Source organism: Terrapene carolina, unplaced genomic scaffold (genome assembly GCF_002925995.2).
Source record: "Terrapene carolina triunguis isolate 2854851 unplaced genomic scaffold, T_m_triunguis-2.0 Scaffold88, whole genome shotgun sequence".
Classification (NCBI taxonomy): domain Eukaryota; kingdom Metazoa; phylum Chordata; order Testudines; family Emydidae; genus Terrapene; species Terrapene triunguis.
The window spans coordinates 22,760,912-22,781,498 of record NW_020664439.1 but is presented as its reverse complement, the minus strand read 5'-3'; the positions used below and the strand labels follow the sequence as shown (position 1 = coordinate 22,781,498).

Here is a 20,587-nt window from a genome sequence, read left to right as displayed (position 1 = left end):
GACACCAGGAATGATAACATACAAAAGCCAGTAGGAGAACACTTCAATCTCCCTGGACATTCTGTAAAAGATTTAAAAGTAGCTATACCTGAACAAAAAAACCCTTCAGAAACAGACTTCAAAGAGAAACTGCAGAACTAAAATTCATTTGCAAATTTAACACCATTAATTTGGGCTTGAATAGGGACTGGGAGTGGCTGGCTCACTGCAAAAGCAACTTTGCCTCTCCTGGAATTGACACCTCCTCATCAATTATTGGGAGTGGACTACATCCACCCTGACTGAATTGACTCCTTGTTTATTTACTAGGAGGCAGGTGAGCCAGACGACCTTGCCTCCCGCTTGCATCTCTTCTCTGCACGCTTTGCAACATGAGTGTTGTGTCTGGACACGGAGCCCGCCGAAGGCCACCTCGGACAGAGCTGTCAGTAGCAGGGTGGCCGCTTACGGTGAGGGGGGATTAATTTGCAACCAGCCCGTCTGCAGCCTACTCGCAGGGGCGGTGGAAGGGAGGTGGAGGGACACTGCGGAGGCTGATGGAGGGTTTGGCGCATCTTCGTCGGCTCTGTTCTCGTCGCACAGAGAACGTATAGAGAAAGTCCCGCCCCTTTTCCACAGCTCTGTTCTCATTGGCTGAGGACTGTGAAACCCTGGGTGGGATTGGTGCTGTTGTTGTCAGTCAGGCTGGTAGCGCTAAGCGCTGCACTGACGGCGGTGGGCTTGGGACCGAAATCGCTGGTGGGCTGCGCGTCTTCCGGTCCCTTGCCGGGCGCTGGGCCTGCTCTCCTGTCACCCTCGCCGTGCGGCGGCCCCCGGCAGCACCATGGCTTGGATGTGCATGAGGTGAGGGCCGGGGTGGGAAGCCAGGGGCAGGTTTCTTGTAACTGCGGTCAGCGTGGCCGGTTGCTGGGGGAAGGGGCTGGTGGTGGGGGTGGGTTGGGGCTGGGTGCCCTGGGCCGGGGAGGGGGGGGCTGGTGGAGCGGCGGGGGGGCCTGGGGGGAGGGGGGGGGCTGGTGGAGCTGAGGGGGTGGGTTGGAGCTGGGTTACCTGGGCTGGGGGAGGGGGGGCGTTAGTGGGGCTATTATGGAGACAGTTATCATTTGTAGTGTTGAGAGGATGTGACAGTTATAATGGAGAGAGAGTGACCAGTTCTCATTGGTGTGAGATGCCTGTCTCTTCCATCCTCCCTTACCCATCCTGTGAGCGCTGTTGTTTCTCCTTAGCTGGGCTCTAGTGCTCCTTAAATCTTGGCATCCCACTTCAGTTATACATGTTACATTAATGCATTTAGGTCATTATTCTCTGCTACCACCACATTTCCAAAATCAGGGCAGGATTGTGCCTTTAAAGCACATCTTACTTGAATTAGTATATAGAGAGGAAAGTGCTGCCTCAGGAGTCCCAGCGGGAATTATGGATGATTCACCCGGAGTTCCACAGGAAGCAAATACACCTTGAACCAGTTGCTCAGCCACCCTTTATACGGGTATGGTATGTGTTCCCTTCCATGTCAAGCCAGTAGCTGGTGGAGTTGATTGCGTATTTCACTTTCCCCGTCACACACCCATGTAATGCCAGTTTAGTCCTATAAGAACATAAGAGGTATGTGGCACAACATATATGTGGCTTTCGAATTGACAGGTTGCTAGTATAGCCCTCAGGTGGGCAAAGCTTAGATGACTTTGTGGTAAACCCTGGCTAAATTGTGGGTCTGATTCCATGGTTCTTACTCAACCATGGATTACTCTAAAACAGGGAACGGCAACCTTTCAGAAGTGCTGTGCCGAGTCTTCATTTATTCACTCTAATTTAAGGTTTCGCGTGCCGGTAATACATTTTAACGTTTTAGAAGGTCTCTTTCTATAAGTCTATAATATATAACTAAACTATTGTTGTATGTAAAATAAATAAGGTTTTTAAAATGTTTAAGAAGCTTCATTTAAAATTAAATTAAAATGCAGAGCCCTCCGGACCGGTGGCCAGGACCCCAGCAGTGTGAGTGCCACTGAAAATTAGCTCGCGTGCCGCATTCGGCACACATGCCATAGGTTGCCTACCCCTGCTCTAAAATTAGAGTGATATTGTGCAAAAGAAACCAAAGTTGATCCAGACAAAGCTCCAAATACACAGCATTTGTAAGCCTAGTCACACTGACAGTAGTTTAAGATAATTTAACTAAATAATGACTGTGCAGGAAGGTCTTGCTGTGCAGTTATAATGTGCTATGCTGTTAACTGTTAACAGCCTTCCAAAGCACTGAGCATTCGTTTTTGTGTTGCTTTTGTAAAGGTCAGCAAGTGTTAGTGCTTTTCTTTGCATTGATATGAATACATGTATTTGACATACATGGTCACAGATGTTTTTATGAGTTAGCCAAAAAGTACAATATACTGAGCAGTTATTGAGGATTCCTCTTTATAATAAGAAAGAAGGAGTATAAGAAAGAATCTTCACCAACCAGATGATTCTTACTGTGAGTATCCAGTATGACTATATATGCCAGGACTGAGTAGTTGTCTCAGAAGTGTTATAAAGTATGTTATAAAAGTAATAATTTCACTTCTTGAACTGTACCGTATTCAATAAAGCAACTTAAGTGACTTATTACAGTTTGGCTTTGTACCTCATTGTATCTCACCTGAAAAGTGTAGATTTCTAATGCAGATAATAATTTGTTTATATTACTTCCCACTTGCTGTCTCTAGTGGATTCTGACAGTCCATAAATGTGATGTCAGGCAGAAGTGATCAGGTATCATCAATGAGAACAGCCACTCTGCTCTTTGAGAGAAACCATGCCAAATAAACTAGTGTTTGTAAAGCACTTATTATATAGGACTATATTAACTAAAAAAACTAAAAAAGGGCCACCGTGACTTAACCATGTAAAAGAAGCAGTGAGAGATAAAAAGACTTCCTTTAAAAAGTGTAAGTCAAATCCTAATGAGGCAAATAGAAAGGAGCATAAACACTGCCAAATTAAGTGCAAGAATGTAATAAGAAAAGCCAAAGAGGAGTTTGAAGAACGGCTAGCCAAAAACTCCAAAGGTAATAACAAAATGTTTTTTAAGTACATCAGAAGCAGGAAGCCTGCTAAACAACCAGTGGGGCCCCTTGATGATCAAGATACAAAAGGAGCGCTTAAAGACGATAAAGGCATTGTGGAGAAACTAAATGGATTCTTTGCTTCAGTCTTCACAGCTGAGGATGTTAGGGAGATTCCCAAACCTGAGCCGGCTTTTGTAGGTGACAAATCTGAGGAACTGTCACAGATTGAAGTGTCACTAGAGGAGGTTTTGGAATTAATTGATAAACTTAACATTAACAAGTCACCGGGACCAGATGGCATTCACCCAAGAGTTCTGAAAGATCTCAAATGTGAAGTTGCGGAACTATTAACTAAGATTTGTAACCTGTCCTTTAAATCGGCTTCTGTACCCAATGACTGGAAGTTAGCTAATGTAACGCCAATAATTAAAAAGGGCTCTAGAGGTGATCCCGGCAATTACAGACCGGTAAGTCTAACGTCTGTACCGGGCAAATTAGTCGAAACAATAGTAACGAATAAAATTGTCAGACACATAGAAAAACATAAACTGCTGAGCAATAGTCAACATGGTTTCTGTAAAGGGAAATTGTGTCTTACTAATCTATTAGAGTTCTTTGAAGGGGTCAACAAACATGTGGACAAGGGAGATCCAGTGGACATAGTGTACTTAGATTTCCAGAAAGCCTTTGACAAGGTCCCTCACCAAAGGCCCTTACGTAAATTAAGCTGTCATGGGATAAAAGGGAAGGTCCTTTCATGGATTGAGAACTGGTTAAAAGACAGGGAACAAAGGGTAGGAATTAATGGTAAATTCTCAGAATGGAGAGGGATAACTAGTGGTGTTCCCCAAGGGTCAGTCCTCGGACCAATCCTATTCAACTTATTGATAAATGATCTGGAGAAAGGGGAAACAGTGAGGTGGCAAAGTTTGCAGATGATACTAAACTGCTCAAGATAGTTAAGACCAAAGCAGACTGTGAAGAACTTCAAAAAGATCTCACAAAACTAAGTGATTGGGCAACAAAATGGCAAATGAAATTTAATGTGTATAAATGTAAAGTAATGCACATTGGAAAAAATAACCCCAACTATACATACAATATGATGGGGGCTAATTTAGCTACAACAAGTCAGGAAAAAGATCTTGGAGTGATCGTGGATAGTTCTCTGAAGATGTCCATGCAGTGTGCAGAGGCGGTCAAAAAAGCAAACAGGATGTTAGAAATCATTAGAAAGGGGATAGAGAATAAGACTGAGAATATATTATTGCCCTTATATAAATCGATGGTACGCCCACATCTTGAATACTGCGTACAGATGTGGTCTCCTCATCTCAAAAAAGATATACTGGCACTAGAAAAGGTTCAGAAAAGGGCAACTAAAATGATTAGGGGTTTGGAACGGGTCCCATATGAGGAGAGATTGAAGAGGCTAGGACTCTTCAGCTTGGAAAAGAGGAGACTAAGGGGGGATATGATAGAGGTATATCAAATCATGAGTGGTGTGAAGAAAGTGAATAAGGAAAAGTTATTTACTTATTCCCATAATACAAGAACTAGGGGTCACCAAATGAAATTAATAGGCAGCAGGTTTAAAACAAATAAAAGGAAGTTCTTCTTCACGCAGCGCGCAGTCAACTTGTGGAACTCCTTACCTGAGGAGGTTGTGAAGGCTAGGACTATAGCAGCGTTTAAAAGAGAACTGGATAAATTCATGGTGGTTAAGTCCATTAATGGCTATTAGCCAGGATGGGTAAGGAATGGTGTCGCTAGCCTCTGTTTGTCAGAGGATGGAGATGGATGGCAGGAGAGAGATCACTTGATCACTTGCCTGTTGGTCCACTCCCTCTGGGGCACCTGGCATTGGCCACTGTTGGTAGACAGGATACTGGGCTAGATGGACCTTTGGTCTGACCCGGTACGGCCGTTCTTATGTTCTTATTAAGGTTGGAAAAACATAGTCTTTTTGCGTATTCTCTATGACTTTTGACAAAGTTAGGAATATGGGGGGCAGTGAAGCTTAGGGCAGTATTTTATTAAAAAACGCCAGTGTTGCCCTTTTTCCAGCCCTTTCTGAAGAATGAAGTGAAAGCATTTTTGCCATGGCAAAGTCTCTGTATCCTTTTTCAGCAGAAAATTATAAACCTCTGAGCATGAGGAACCCTGACCAACTCAGTATTCTGGTGCTCTGTTGTGTGAGACATTACTCTCTTCTGCCCCTTGCTCCTTTGATCCCCCACTCAGCAGAAAAAATTCTGAAGCAATAAAACCAAGGTCCTTTTAGTCTTCTGCTCCTGCTGCTCAATCTTGCCCTAAAAGCATTCAAAACCTCCTACTCTACAGTGTTGACTCTTTTTCTGAGTGCTTGAAGATTATATTCTAGTCAGTTAAATAGTAAAAATAATTTGACTATGTGTTGTTTGTGTGAGTCTGTATTGTCCTGGAGACAGTTTTTTTTTGTTTTGTTTTTGTAGGGTATAACTTAGGTGAAAATTGCCAGGTAAGGTAGAATGATTACATAAAGATGTGAAATATATATATTCACACTATAAAAGGGAAAATTAAATAGACATTTATAAAAGGGGATCAAGAGTAATTGAAACATTCAGACTACTTTTTTAAATACAATGTCAAATAACTTCTATTCTGTCTTTCTGCAGAGATTCTGCCTGGAAATACTTACAATCTGCCCATCTTGGAGGAGATAGGAACTATTCCCATTATACCTCTCGTGATTTTTATTCCCAGTTTGGGTTAGAAGACTTTCTATCTACAGATGACATTCCTGGGACAGATGAAGATACAGATTCAGCTGTTTTATTTGGAACCTTGCGAGGAAATGTGGTTGGATTACGTTATTACACAGGGGTTGTAAGTGCAGTATGAATAATAAAATGCTACTAAGCAGTGGTAGTTGGAAAGTGGGAAAAAATTGAACATTTTGCCTTTTTGTTGTTAAAATTTCACAGCTTTCCAGTATTTTCTGACAAGTCCTAAGGCTTTCTCATTCATTTGTTGGTATCAGTGTATTTAAGATTCTACACAGTTCCAAGAGAAGAATTCAGTAGTCTAAACTCGCAATTTAAATTTCAGGATTTGTTAAGGTATCTTTTAGATCTGCTTTAGTTATTTACTCTGGAGCTGGCTGGAGGTAAGATAAGAGCAGCCCCCAGGAAGTTGACCGTAGTGGAAGGGAAGATGTTTTCCTTAAAGTGCCCTCCCCTTTCTGCTTTCTCCAGTTGTACACTCATTTAGAACTGTGCAAAGATCCTTGTAGCTAGCTCAGTCCTGCTAGCCACAGTCTTTATAGTGTTGGTGGATGGAGGAGACTTTTGATGATATAGCACTTCAATAGAACTGGAAGCCAGGAGAGATGGATTGTATATCTGGCCCATGTGATTTTAAGCAAGTCACTTAACATACCTATCCCTCAGTTTCTCCACTGGTAAAAAGGGAATGATGATATTTACTAGCTTTTTGTAAGGGGCCATGAATTCTACAAATGAGAAGTGTTGAATAAGTACAAAGTATTATAGGGTATGTCTAACCAGCCCGCAGGCAGCTAACGTACCAATCCAGGTTGACAGACTTGGCCTAGCAGGGTTTGTGCTAGTGCTCTAAAAATAGCTGTGTAGACAGTACTCTGAAGTAGCTGCTCAGGATGGAGCTTGGGCTCTGAAGCCCACCTCTTACCTAACTTCTAAAGTCTTCAGTATTTTGAATAAAGAATTATTAGAGGTAAAACCAGCCTATTATGCTAAAATAATCTTTAAATTTAGCTTCAGAATGGCTATACATTTAGGTATTTCTGTAAATAACTTGTAACTAAACAAGTCTGTGCTTTTTTTTTTTTTTTTTGCAGGTTAACAATAATGAAATGGTTGCACTTCAGAGAGAGCCCAGTAACCTCTATGATAAAAATGCAGTAAAAGTAAACAATGTGAATGGAAACCAGGTAGGCCACATCAAAAAAGAACTTGCAGCGCCCTTGGCGTACATCATGGACAACAAGCTAGCAATAGTTGAAGGGTAAGTGGGCAGATGAAATATTTAGCTTCATTTTTATAAGGTAATGGCAATTTTAATATTTTTAGTATATTTTATGTAGCAACAATGAAAGTGTATTTCCTTTAGCTGAGATTACTGGCAGTAACACTGATGGCTGCCATAACAGACTATAGGCTCCCTTTATGAACCATCCAGATTGCAGTTCATTTTCCTCTGTAAATGACAAATTCTAGAGGCATCAGTGAGAGTTGAATTGACAAAAGCTTACTTTGTAATTCTTACACATTGGTTTGGCTCCTTTAAAGGATTCTAGTAGGGCTGGTGAAAATTTTTCTGTTTGAAACTGTTTTTGATGGAAAATTTGGATTTTTGACTAAATGATTTCCCCCTCCTCCCAAACTGTCTCATTTCCATGGAAAACTTTTGTTTATTCATCAAAATATTTGTTCCAAACCAGAAAGTTTTTGACTGAAATTTTTCAGTATTTTCAGAAAATTAAAATATTTCCATGGAAAATTTCAACAAAAACAAAAAGTTAAATTTTCATTGACATTTTTTCTTCTGTGGGAAAATTTTGAACTAATCTATATTCTAATACATTATGCAGACTTATTGTAAAAGAAAATTTCTTTTTTTTTTTCCCCCCTGAAAGTGAATGTGGCAAAAAGTTGTTCTCATCATGCACATACAATAAAATTGGTACTTCTGAGCAACTGTCTTATTGGAAAATGACAATTTGTAACACAGGCAAAATTGTGATTTTTGCAAAATTTTAATTATAGGTGGCTGTGAATCAGTTTCTGATTCTGATTTGATACACAGTAACAATCAGAAAAATGTTCTATGTTAAGTAGCAATTATATAATGTTAAACCGGTAAAATTGTCATGAAAATTTGGCAGTCCTGGCTAACTCTTGCTAATTCCATCTTTCTGTGACTGTAGTGCCAAACTCCAAGAATTCAAAAATCAGAACACATGCTGAGATGAGTGGAAAAATCCTGAAACTATTTAAATCGTTTTTTTAGATTTTTATTAAATTTGAATATTGTCTTCAGATTTTGAGCTCTTAAAGTGTAAACTGTCCTGTACAAGCAATTGCTCTCCATTCTCCTCACCCATCCCAGCTCCCACTCCGGCACTATTTTTAACAATATTTGCAGCTTTATTATCTTTGCAGACTCATCGTCTTATGTCATTTTTGTTTTTATCCTTCATGAATAGCATCCTCTGGAAACCTTATTACTAATGCTGCCAGCCTCTAATATACCTCTACTGAACATGTGGGAACTGAGATATTTTTTGTAGGTTTCTGACTTGGCTACATTTAGACATTTTGTCATGAGGGACAGCAAAAGGAACATTTCTAGAGCTGTGCCAACAATGGATTGGTTTTTTTGGTACACTGGCAATTCCAGAAAGCTGGGGGGGAAAATGTGTTGGGTCAAATAAAATGTTTAGGACAACCTAAACCAGAACTTTTTGTTTTGATTTCAAGTGATTTTTAATGTTTGATATTTTTTATAAAATTAAAGGAAATATTGAAACAAAGTTGTTTTGAACCAAAAAATTTGAAACATTTCCCACAGTAAATGTCATAAACTGTTTTAACTTTTTCTCAATTTTAGGGTTTTTTTTTTTTTTTAACACATGACCAACTTTGACAGAACTGATATGAAGTTGTGAAAGGTTTTGTCAAATCTGCAGTTTTTTTCCCCTCTCACCAAAAAAAAAAAAAAAAATTGATTTAAAAATTTCCCTAGCTCTTTTCTTGGCACCCTGGTGTTTTTTGTTTCCTGCTAAATTTCATGTCCCTGCTCCAAAACATGGAAGTGCTAGAGCTTCCCAATGAAATATTTGTAAGATTTTTTTTTTTTTTTTAACATGGACAAAATAATACATTATTTCCCCTAAACTAATTTGAGGAGCAGTTGAACTGTGTTTGCTGAAACTTTCCAGAAAAATTCATCCCTAGGCAGACATCTTGCATGGAAAACTTCAACCTGAGTGGGTAAAGTTTCAAAAAGTTATAAGTAACTAAAACAGGATCTTATAATTGAAAACGTTAGGCAACTGTAACTTTCTGCTCCATCTCTAATGTATTAATATCATATAAAAATACTGTATTATGAGCCTTATTCTTACTTATGCTAAGGGCACTTCACACTATTTTGGTAGGGTAAAGGGGCTTAAAATGAGCATAAAGTTAGTTCAAGCACAGTTATATGCTGCCATAGTGGTGTAAAACAGGCTTTCGTACAAATGTGAATCTGGCCCATTGTATATTTTAATATTGTAGTAGAAGCTGAAAGCTTGGGCTGTTGCATGGGTTTAGCACTTGGGCCAAGTAATCCACTATCTGTGCAGTTTGCCTCATACAGCCAATTGAAATTGTTGCATGAAAATTAGCTGTAGAACAACGATGATTGGTTGAATTCTCTCTGATATCTTAGACTCATAGACTTTAAGGTCAGAAGGGACCATTATGGTCATCTAGTCTGACCCCCCGCATGATGCAGGCCACAAAAGCTGGCCCACCCAATTTCCCTTATCTCAGCTGTTGAAGTCTCCAGATCGTGATTTGAAGACTTCAAGTCGCAGAGAATCCTCCAGCTTGAGACCCCTGCCCTATGCTGCGGAGGAAGGCAAAAAACCTCCAGGGCCTCTGCCAATTTACCCTGGAGGAAAATTCCTTCCCGACCCCAAATATGGCGATCAGTAGAACCCCGAGCATACAGGCAAGATTCTCCAGCCGGACCCACATTTTACCAGCGATGGCACGTTATTGCCTAATTGACTAAAATCACGTTATCCCTTCAAACCATTCCCTCCATAAACTTATCTAGCCTAATCTTGAAGCCAGAGAGGTCTTTCGCCCCCACCGTTTCCCTCGGAAGGCTGTTCCAGAATTTCACCCCTCTGACGGTTAGAAACCTTCGTCTAATTTCAAGCCTAAACTTCCCCACGGCCAGTTTATATCCATTCGTTCTCGTGTCCACATTAGTACTGAGCTGAAATAATTCCTCTCCCTCCCTGGTATTTATCCCTTTGATATATTTAAAGAGAGCAATCATATCCCCCCTCAGCCTTCTTTTGGTTAGGCTAAACAAACCGAGCTCCTCGAGTCTCCTTTCATAGGAAAGGTTTTCCATTCCTTGGATCATCCTAGTGGCCCTTCTCTGTACCTGTTCCAGTTTGAGTTCGTCCTTTTTAAACATGGGAGACCAGAACTGCACACAGTACTCCAAATGAGGTCTCACCAGTGCCTTGTATAACGGAAACAGCACCTCCTTGTCCCTACTAGAAATACCTCGCCTAATGCATCCCAAGATCGCATTAGCTTTTTTCACAGCCACGTCACATTGCCGGCTCATAGTCATCCTGCGATCAACCAGGACTCCGAGGTCCTTCTCCTCCTCCGTCACTTCCAACCGATGCGTCCCCAGCTTATAACTAAAATTCTTGTTAGTCATCCCTAAATGCATCACCTTACACTTCTCACTATTAAATCTCATCCTATTATTATTACTCCAATTTACAAGGTCATCCAAGTCTCCCTGCAGAATATCCCGATCCTTTTCCGAATTGGCAATGCCTCCCAACTTTGTCATCCGCAAACTTTATAAGCCCACTCCTACATTCGGTTCCAAGGTCAGTAATAAATAGATTAAATAAAATCGGACCCAAAACCGAACCTTGAGGAACCCCACTGGTGACCTCCCTCCAACCTGACAGTTCACCTTTCAGTACTACCCGCTGCAGTCTCCCCTTTAACCAGTTATTTATCCACCTCTGGATTTTTATATCGATCCCCATCTTTTCTAATTTAACCAATAATTCCTCATGCGGTACCATATCAAACGCTTTACTAAAATCGAGGTATATTAGATCCACCGCATTTCCTTTATCTAGAAGGTCTGTTACCTTCTCAAAGAAGGAGATCAGGTTGGTTTGGCACGATCTGCCTTTCGTAAACCCATGTTGTAATCTGTCCCAATTGCCATTCACCTCAAGGTCCTTAACTACTTTCTCCTTCAAAAGTTTTTCCAAGACCTTGCATACTACAGATGTTAAACTAACAGGCCTGTAGTTACCCGGGTCATTTTTTTCCCCCTTCTTGAAAATAGGAACCACATTAGCTATTTTCCAGTCCAACGGTACCACCCCCGAGTTTACAGATTCATTAAAAATTATCGCTAAGGGGCTCGCAATTTCTCGCGCCAGTTCCTTCAATATTCTAGGATGAAGATCATCCGGTCCGCCCGATTTAGTCCCGTTTAGCTGGTGAAGTTTGGCTTCCACCTCTAATACTGTAATGTCAATCCCCCCTCCTTTATTCCCCTCTGTCCTGCTCCCTCTATTCCTAAGCCCTTCATTAGCCTTATTAAAGACCGATGCAAAATATTCATTTAGATATTGTGCCATGCCTAAATTATCCTTAATCTCCACTCCATCTACATTCTTCAGCGGTCCCACTTCCTCTTTCTTTGTTTTCTTCCTATTTATGTGGCTATAAAACCTCTTACTATTGGATTTAATTCCCCTCGCAAGGTCCAACTCTACACGGCTTTTGGCCTTTCTCACCGCATCCCTACATGCTCTGACCTCAATAAGGTAGGTTTCTTTGCTGATCCCTCCCCCCTTCCATTCTTTGTACGCTTTCTGTTTTTTCTTAATCGCCTGTTTGAGACGCCCACTCATCCAGCTAGGTCTAAATCTCCTGCCTAATAACCGTTTTCCCTTTCTCGGGATACAGGCCTCGGACAGCTCGTGCAACTTCAACTTGAAACAATCCCAGGCATCGTCTGCCTTTAGATCCCCAAGTATGTTAGCCCAATCCACTTCCCTAAGTAGTTGCCTTAATTTATTAAAGTTGGCCTTTTTGAAATCATAAACCTTAGTCAGTTTTATTTCTGTTAATCCTTCCATTTAGTTTAAACCGAATCAGCTCATGGTCACTCGAGCCAAGGTTGTCCCCTACAACCATTTCCTCAACGAGGTCCTCACCACTCACTAGCACCAAATCTAAAATTGCATCCCCCCTTGTCGCTTCAGTTACTACTTGATGAAGGAATTCATCTGCTAGCACGTCTAAGAACATCTGAGCCCTATTATTGTTACTAGCATTTGTTCCCCAATCTATATCTGGGAAGTTAAAGTCCCCCATAATTAAACAGTTCTTATTAGTTTTTACTTGCCTAAAAACATTAAATAGTTCTCTGTCCGCATCCAGGCTAGATCCCGGTGGTCTATAGCACACCCCGAGCACTATCTCAGGGGAGGCTTTAGTAGTTCTTTTACCCAGTGTAATTAGTGCCCAGACAGACTCAGTCTTATCCATTCCATCACTTATTATTTCTTTACATTTTACCTCATCATTGACATACAATGCCACTCCCCCACCTTTACCTTTTTTCCGGTCATTCCTAAACAGCACATACCCTTCCATACCTGTACTCCAGTCATGACTACCGTTCCACCAAGTTTCGGTTATTCCTACGATATCTGGTTTCATTTCTCGGACCAGGAGCTCCAATTCCTCCATTTTGTTACCTAGGCTTCTCGCATTGGTGTATAAACATCTTACCGTATGCTGTCTATCCTTTCTCCCATTAGTTATGCAATTTGGTACGGACCCCATACTGTCCATCCACCCCCTCCTTCTTATGTCCAATCCCCTACCCCTATCTATATCTGTGCTTATCTCTTCACTCTCTTTTTCAGTGTTGGAATCTGGCGTGGAGATTAACTGGACATCTCCCAACCGTCTCCCCCAACTTCCTAGTTTATAGCCCTTTTGATGATATGAGCCAGCCTCCCTCCTAGAAGTCTATTTCCTTCCCTACTCAGGTGAAGTCCATCCCACGAGAACAGCTGTCTGTCCCCGAAAGCCTCCCAGTGGCCATACATCCCAAAGCCCTCCTTATAGCACCACTCCCTTAGCCAGCTATTTATCCTCACAGTTCTGTCAGCCCTTTGCTGTCCTTCTCTAGGAACAGGCAGAATCCCACTGAAGATAATCTGAGCCTCAACTTCCTTAAGCGTCTTCCCCAGCCTGGCATAATCCCCCTTAATTCTCTCTTGCGAGAACCTAGCCGTGTCATTCTTTCCTACGTGAAGGATGATCAAGGGGTTCTTACCTGCTCCTTTTAGGATCCTTTTCAACCGCAGGTCCACATCCCGTATCTTAGCGCCTGGCAGACAGCAGACCCTTCTGTTTTCTGGGTCCGCTCTGGTCACAGGCCTGTCCAACCTCCTCAGCAAGGAGTCTCCAATCACATAAACCTGCCTTTGCCTGGTGACAGTACGATCTACAAATCTATCCCCTGTTCCCTGTAGTCGTACCTCCTGTGTCTTTCTATTTTCCCTTATAGTCCCCCTAGTGCCATCCTCTATCCTACTGGGGCCTGGCATTGATGCTGTCTCCATCAACTCCTCCCCTCTCTCTATGGGACTAGCCGCTCTTCTCTTCTTCCTCTGCCTCCCACCATCAGTTACCACCTGCTGCCTCTCCTCCTCGTTATCCAAACACCCAAACCTGTTCCTGAGTTCTATTTCCCCCTCACTAGCTCTCCTTTTCCTTGGCCTGCTCCTCACAGTCATATGCTTCCACTGCTCTTGTTCTGCCCCTGACATTCCCCCCCCCGCAGACCATAGCCTGTGCTTCCACATGCATCCCTGAGCTTTCCCCTTCTGCCACACCCTGCTTCTGCTCCATTAGCTGCTCGAATCCCCTTCTAAACTCTACCAGGGTATCTACCTGCATCTGCAACCCTCTAATCTTTTCTTCTAGCAGGTCTATTAGGCGGCATTTCATACACACATACCTTTATTCAGGCTCCCCAGCTAGAACCATGTACATACCACAGCTGCAACATGCAATCATCTGCATTGTGTCTCCCGCTGCTTGGCTCATGGCTGCTGTGGTCTCTGCCTGCTGCTCCTGGGGACACAGAACACAGCGGGCACCGCGCCCTCCTGCCTCCCCTTCCACCTCCCCCTGTAAACTCCCACTTAAACTCCCCTGTTAGCAGCCCTGTTTGCCTGCTCGCTGCTGTGCCGCTGCTCGGCTGGGAGGCCTCTTTTATAGGCCCCCTAATCAGCCAAGCTCCGCCCCCTAATCAGGGCTCCGGGCTCAGCAGCCCTCCCAGCACACTGTCCCTACAGGCCTCTACATACACAAGCACTACAAAGACAGGCAGTTTGCCTCATACAGCCAATTGAAATTGTTGCATGAAAATTAGCTGTAGAACAACGATGATTGGTTGAATTCTCTCTGATATCATGATGGTCTGGAGACTCTTGGTATGGCACAAATACTTGCCTTACTGTAGCTGTATGTCACATAGGTATACTTCATAAAGTCAAAATGGCTGAGAACTTAAAACAAATTGGTAACACACCACAAATCCCATTGATGATTCAACCTGATGATTGTCCGAACAAAAAGAACTCTCAACCATGCTTGTAGCCGTTTCCATACCGTTTACACTGACACGATGGAGATTCTGGGTTTCATAATGACATGCAGAATGATAGTAATCGAATCTTACTATATAGATGAATGCCTGATAGTTTTCTTAGGAGTCTGCTTCCTTGGTGGAACTTGTGATTTACTGTTTCAATGTTCTAATGACTATAACAAGTTCTTTATTTCATGGGAGTATTAATTATATATTTTCTCCATTGGAGTCTGCTATGAAATGTTTTACTTTTTAAGTGAGAGGTATGTTCCTTTTTTCTTTATTCTTCAGGGTTGTCCCTTATGGAGCAAAGAATGCCTTTACTATGCCTGTACAAATGAGTTTTTGGGGAAAAGAAGAAAATAAGCAAGCTGTTCTAGATGAACTGAAAATGCATGGATTTAAATTGGCTCCTCCTTCAAAAAGTAAGTTATAGATTTGTTTGTTTTTGTCTTTAAAATATTTCAAAGATGACCTTTGCAAATCCTCAGTCTTTAGAAGAAACTTTAAAGGCTTGATCCTGCTCCTGGTGAAGTCAATGGTAATATTTCAGTGGATTCATTGGCAACATCACCAGCCCCAAACGGGCCAGATCCGGGTTCATAGTGAATGTGCAGTTGTGCTCCATCTGTGCTATAATGTGGGTTTTTCCTTGACTTTGTAGACATGAAAAGTGATTGAAGGTTGTGGTAAAGCAGATCTGTTATTCTCTCGAATCTTTTTTGTTTTTGTTTTTGTTTTTTGTTATCCTTTTCTGTGTTTCAGCCTGGGTATGACCTGGAAATTGTGTTAGTATCACTAACCTCCTCGTGAAAGAAAGGGGGTCAGGTGTTCATGCTAATTCTTTTCATAGTGTTGACCCAAAATATTGCTTCTCCTGCAGGTGTGCAAAAGAGAGCCTGTTGGCTTTTGGCATAGTATTAGGCCCATTTCTTTTCCTTATTCCTGACTGGGATAGATCATAGAGTTGGTATATAATTTAAAGGTGGATGAACATACAATGTTGACATTAGTAAAGTTGTGTTTTTTGTAAAATTGTTGAGCATGTAGATATAATTAAGTGCTTTAATATCTTTAAAACAAAGATGAAAGAAACTATACCATAGTCCTGATCTTAATGTGAGTGAAACAGAGTTTCATCTTTTTGCATGGTGAAAAATCAAACCCTGTTATAACAGAAATGTAATCATGTCAACATTTCTTTTTCCCCAGAAACCCCTTGTACCAGGGTTCTTGAAATCAACAGGTCATGCTTTGATATGTTATACTTGCAAAACCTTATGCAGCACTTCCCTTTTTTTGTTGATCTAATTGTGCATTGAATTGTTAGACTACTAAAACATTACAAAATGTAAGAATAAAAATGCCTAACTGGTAAGCAATAGGACTCTTCACAAGGAACTACGCTCATAGTCATTTCCCATATGTCACAAATAGCCATTAGTTGGTAAAAATTTTTGGTTTCTGCTGCACATAGTTGAATAAAAAACAAACTGGGAGAAAAATGCACCATATCCTGTTATCAGTCATCTGAGCAAGCCAAGTCTCTAACTGCTGTGTTTGTGTTTTTTCTAAATGGAACACAGGTTCAGAATTTGGATTTGGATCAAGCTGGGTTTCTGGGAGAGCTGGACCAAGCTACAGTGCTCCAGGACATGCTGCTGTGCAGATGACAACAGAACAGGTGTGTGGTGGTTTTTTTGGTCGTTAGTTATGTTGAAGATATATACTTTAAAAAAAGTGAACTTGGTGCTCATGAAAGTGAGGATTAGTCCTTTTTCATGAGCACTGAAGTATTTTGATTTTTTCCCCTCTGAAACAAATATCTTTTAAAGGGCACAGTCAACTTGAAATCTTTTTTTGTTTTGTTTTTTGTTTTAACCATTATAGGTTCAGCTACTATACCTGCCCCAGAGTCCATTTGCCAGTTTTTATGGTTTTAAAGCCATTCTTCTATTTTCTTAAATGACTTTTCTATACCTTGTTTCAGTGGGCTTTACATACAGCAACAGTGAAACCAATTGGACGCAAGGTGCTGTCAAATGCTCAAATTAAAATTAAAAGAAACATACATTGTGTAGTAATCTTAGATATTTGTCAATATTTGCTCACTATTGTTGTTTTTTACTTTTGTCCATTTAAATGATCAAGCCATGAAAAGCCTTGGTTTACGCTAAAGAGTTTCACAGATATAATTTGAATTGCACCCATTTGAAGTCTAAATTTGGCCAGGTGTACTCAGCACCGTGAAGATTTTTTCACATAGCTGTACCAGTATACCTCACCCTATTTTATAATGCACATTTTAGTGCCAAGTTGGGATCTGAATGTGGCTATTCCCCCACTACTTCTGCTTTTTCTTTGTTACCTACCTCCCCAGTAGCAGCAGTTTACAGATTCTAGTGGCTCCAGGAGTCATTTGGAGATCTGGGTATCCATATGGCCATGTGACTGGCAGCCGTTATGTCATCAAGTATTTATTTAATGTAGAAGTTGAGTTTAATTGCAACTTCTGTATTTATGCATTGCAGCTTAAAAGTGAGTTTGACAAATTGTTTGAAGATCTGAAAGAAGATGATAAAACTCATGAAATGGAAGGAGCAGAGGTATTTGTTCTATTGAAAAAGTCTTTCATAGGCTTTTAAATCAAGCCTTAAATTCTGTGTTGCAAACTTCACATATAAACATATATACATATCTTCAAAGTTTAGCAGTGTCATGCTAGAATAATGAGTTGTCCTAAATACCAGTTAATTTAAGTTTTAAGAGAGCAATTAATCAAACGTTATTTCCCCTCCCCCTTCCCAAAGGGAAAAGGGTTATTTCATGTGAAAGATGTATAACATTACTTTTTTTGACTTATAGGCTGTTGGAACACCATTACTTCCACACCAAAAGCAGGCTTTAGCTTGGATGGTTTCACGTGAGAACAGTAAGGAGTTGCCACTGTTTTGGGAAGAGAAAAATAACTTCTACTATAATACACTTACAAACTTCGCTGAAAAAGAACGACCAGAAAATGTTCTTGGAGGAATACTGGCTGATGATATGGGATTGGTAATTATGTGTAGTGCTTTAGTGAATTTGAATACAGTTTGACTTATCTCTGGAAAAAACATAAATTCTATCCTTTGCATTTTATCTAGGGTAAAACACTTGTAACAATTGCATTGATTCTTACCAACTTTCATGATGGCAAACTTCTTCCTGTTGAAAAGATTAAAAGCGATCAGTTGCATAAGGTAAGATGTATTTTTATTTTTTTTAAAAGGATGGCACACCATGACTACTGTTTTTTGTGTGAAATAATTTCTTCTAGCAAGTAATCAAAAATCCTTACCTCATATCATTTTTATAGTTGATATGAGCTTTTTATGCTTACTTTATATCACTGGATATTATAAGAAGCAGAATGATATTATGTTACACCGCCAGGTCAGATATAATTAGAGGACTTAATTTAAATATATTTTGAAACAAAATAGTCTGTGTGTTTGAACTTTGAAACGATGTACTCCAGGGAAGAGTTAAATTTAGAGATCATGAAAATGTACTTTATTCAAGTTTTATTAGGTTAATTCATATAAAATAAAATATAAAGGTCTACTTTTTAAAATTTTACTTTTTGTCATGAATACACAAATAAGTATGTTTTCCTCTAAGGACTCGCTTATATAGTTCCCATGCATTGCAGAGACTATACCTAAAAATATGAAGCAGAGGGTCTGAATATGGGGGGGAAACACCTCAGATTTATTTACTTTGTGGAACACCTTCTTACCATATAGTTTAAAAAAGGGTGGGGAGGGAGGGAGGATTGAAAAGGTCCTCTTGGATCATCTAATCCAAATGCCAGTTTTGCTGCACTCACTCCCTTTCCCATAAATTGATTTAACTATGCCGTGGAAAGAGTAAGTACAAGCATTGTCTGATTATTTTATTGTAATCTGTACAGGAATTAGGATTTTTTTAAAAGCATGATTGCATCAAAATTATGTGGTAATGCTTTGTGTCTGGGCTCAGAATAGTCCGAAAAGTTTAGTGGTTTATTTTCCTTCCAATATACCCGTGTAATTTGAAGTTCTCTTTCTGCCTGTCTACAGTTCCCTTTTGGTGTATCTGCTTTTTTTTTTTTTTTTTTTTTTTTTTTTTTTTTTTTTTTTTTTTTTTTAACTATATGAATGTGTTAAACTCGTAACTTTTTAATCTTTTGATTAATGTAAATGTATTACCACTAAATCAATCTTTTTGAATGCAAAAAAATAATTATCTAGACATGAAACCCGTAGCTACCATATTAGTTGTTACTACATTACAGAATAAACTGTTGTTTTTCCTTAGGAATCTGTTGTCACTGGTGTGAAAAATGAAGGACATGAACTTTTGAAAGGTAACAGTAAAAATGTGAAAGGACACAACAGTACTTGAATTATGAATAATACATGCTAGCGCTAGATCTGTTAACTCAGTAATATACAACAACACTATTATTAGAATAGCAATATGCAATTACAATTAGAGTTAGTTGGAAATTTTCCAACCAAACTGGAAAATGTCGGTTCATCAAACTTGAAATCGCTCACAAAAATTAGTCAAGTTTGATGAACTTTTGCCAAATCACAAGCAGGATTCTGGCAGAGCCCAATGGAACCCTGCAAGCTTGCCTGGCAGGCTGTTGAGGAGTCCAACCATGTGGGCTGCCCTGGGGTTTGCAAGGTCCATGGCTCTGGGGCAGCTCTGCTATGCCAGGGTTTCCAGGCTCCTACGCAGCGAAGAGCCTGGCAGACCTGGAAGTCCTGACTCTAACTGGGGCTTGGGTCCTGGCTCTGCAGTACAGAGTCTGGAAGCCCTAAGAAACTGGGGTTTTGCCAGGGCTCTCAGGCTAGGTTCCCAGTTCTGCGGTAGGGAGCTGGGAAGACATGAGAGATCCCAGGATTATTGCCACAGAACTGGGAGCCTGGAAGTCCTGGGATGGGTTCTGAGGGTCTGTAGCTCCAGGGTAACCCTGCCATGCATACTGCCTCAGATCAGGGACCCCAGACTCATGTGTTAGCTGGCTCCCCTGGAGTTTGGAAGCCCTGGGGTCCCTGCCCCTTGGCAGTAAGTATGGAGCCACAGATCCTGGTAATGCTGGCAGCTGCTGGATCAAATCGCTATTCCTCTCAGTGTTACCTCTGCTGTGGTCCCCGAGAGCAAATTTTGTTTCAGAAACATCATAAGGCAGTGTTTCCAAAAACCAATATCTTTTTAGAATTTCTAGTTTGTGAGAAATATTGATAATTTTGGTTTCGTTCTATACCAGATTTTGAAATGCCAAAATTTCTGATGAATCAGAAATCCCGAGTTTTCGCCAGGTCTGCTTACAATAGCAATTCTCTGAGGACGTGAAACAAACTAGTTAAGCCTCTCAGTAGCTCTAAGAGAAGTAATAAAATACACATTTAAACTGAGGCATATGGAGACCATCTGACTTGTCAAAGTGACTTGTTATTTCCACTCTCTTCCCCAAGATTGTGAGGGTTTTTTAGTAATATAAAAGTGTAGCACCATTGCATTCATTTGGTAGAACTCATTGTGAAAGGAAAGTTACTGAGTTGGAGAGAGCAGAAATTGCATACAGTACATGCTTTTTCCTCACCGTTTATTTTCTGGTATTTAAGTGCACAAATTTTTGAGTACTATTTACACTTACACCAAAACTGCTTCTGCAAGTTTAGCCGCTTCAGTTTTCCTCCGCCAGGTCTATCCTACTACATTTTATCTCTAGAATTTACTTTTATGTATATTCTTCTTGGAAATTCTTCGTTTCTTTTTTCTCCAACAGATAAAATTATTTAAGATGAAGATCATACTTACTTTTTTACTTATGGATCCGCTACAACATAGCTCTCTGTTTCTGTTGACTTTAACTAGTTTTAGGTAACCCAGAAACTCAGATATCCCTAATTAGTCAAGTCTGCAGCTAGAATAACCCTCATCTTGGAAGTGCTCTATCCTGACATAGCTTTGTTGGGACTGTCCTTGCTATCCGTATGGTATTTACATTAATTTTCTCCTTATGTCTTGTAAGT

General features: G+C 40.5%; 1 protein-coding gene across 1 annotated transcript in view; it reads left to right on the top strand.

Moving 5' to 3' along the window:
* Positions 1–704: 704 nt before the first annotated feature.
* The window catches only part of HLTF (helicase like transcription factor), a 54,944-nt gene continuing 35,061 nt past the window's right edge, over positions 705–20,587 (top strand). The window contains exons 1-9 of the mRNA XM_024208520.3: positions 705–843; positions 5,708–5,918; positions 6,910–7,076; positions 14,808–14,941; positions 16,103–16,200; positions 17,048–17,122; positions 17,382–17,573; positions 17,663–17,758; positions 18,858–18,906. Of these exons, the coding sequence (XP_024064288.1) occupies positions 824–843; positions 5,708–5,918; positions 6,910–7,076; positions 14,808–14,941; positions 16,103–16,200; positions 17,048–17,122; positions 17,382–17,573; positions 17,663–17,758; positions 18,858–18,906 (1,042 nt within the window). The 5' untranslated portion in view covers positions 705–823. The remainder of the gene's footprint in view (positions 844–5,707; positions 5,919–6,909; positions 7,077–14,807; positions 14,942–16,102; positions 16,201–17,047; positions 17,123–17,381; positions 17,574–17,662; positions 17,759–18,857; positions 18,907–20,587) is intronic.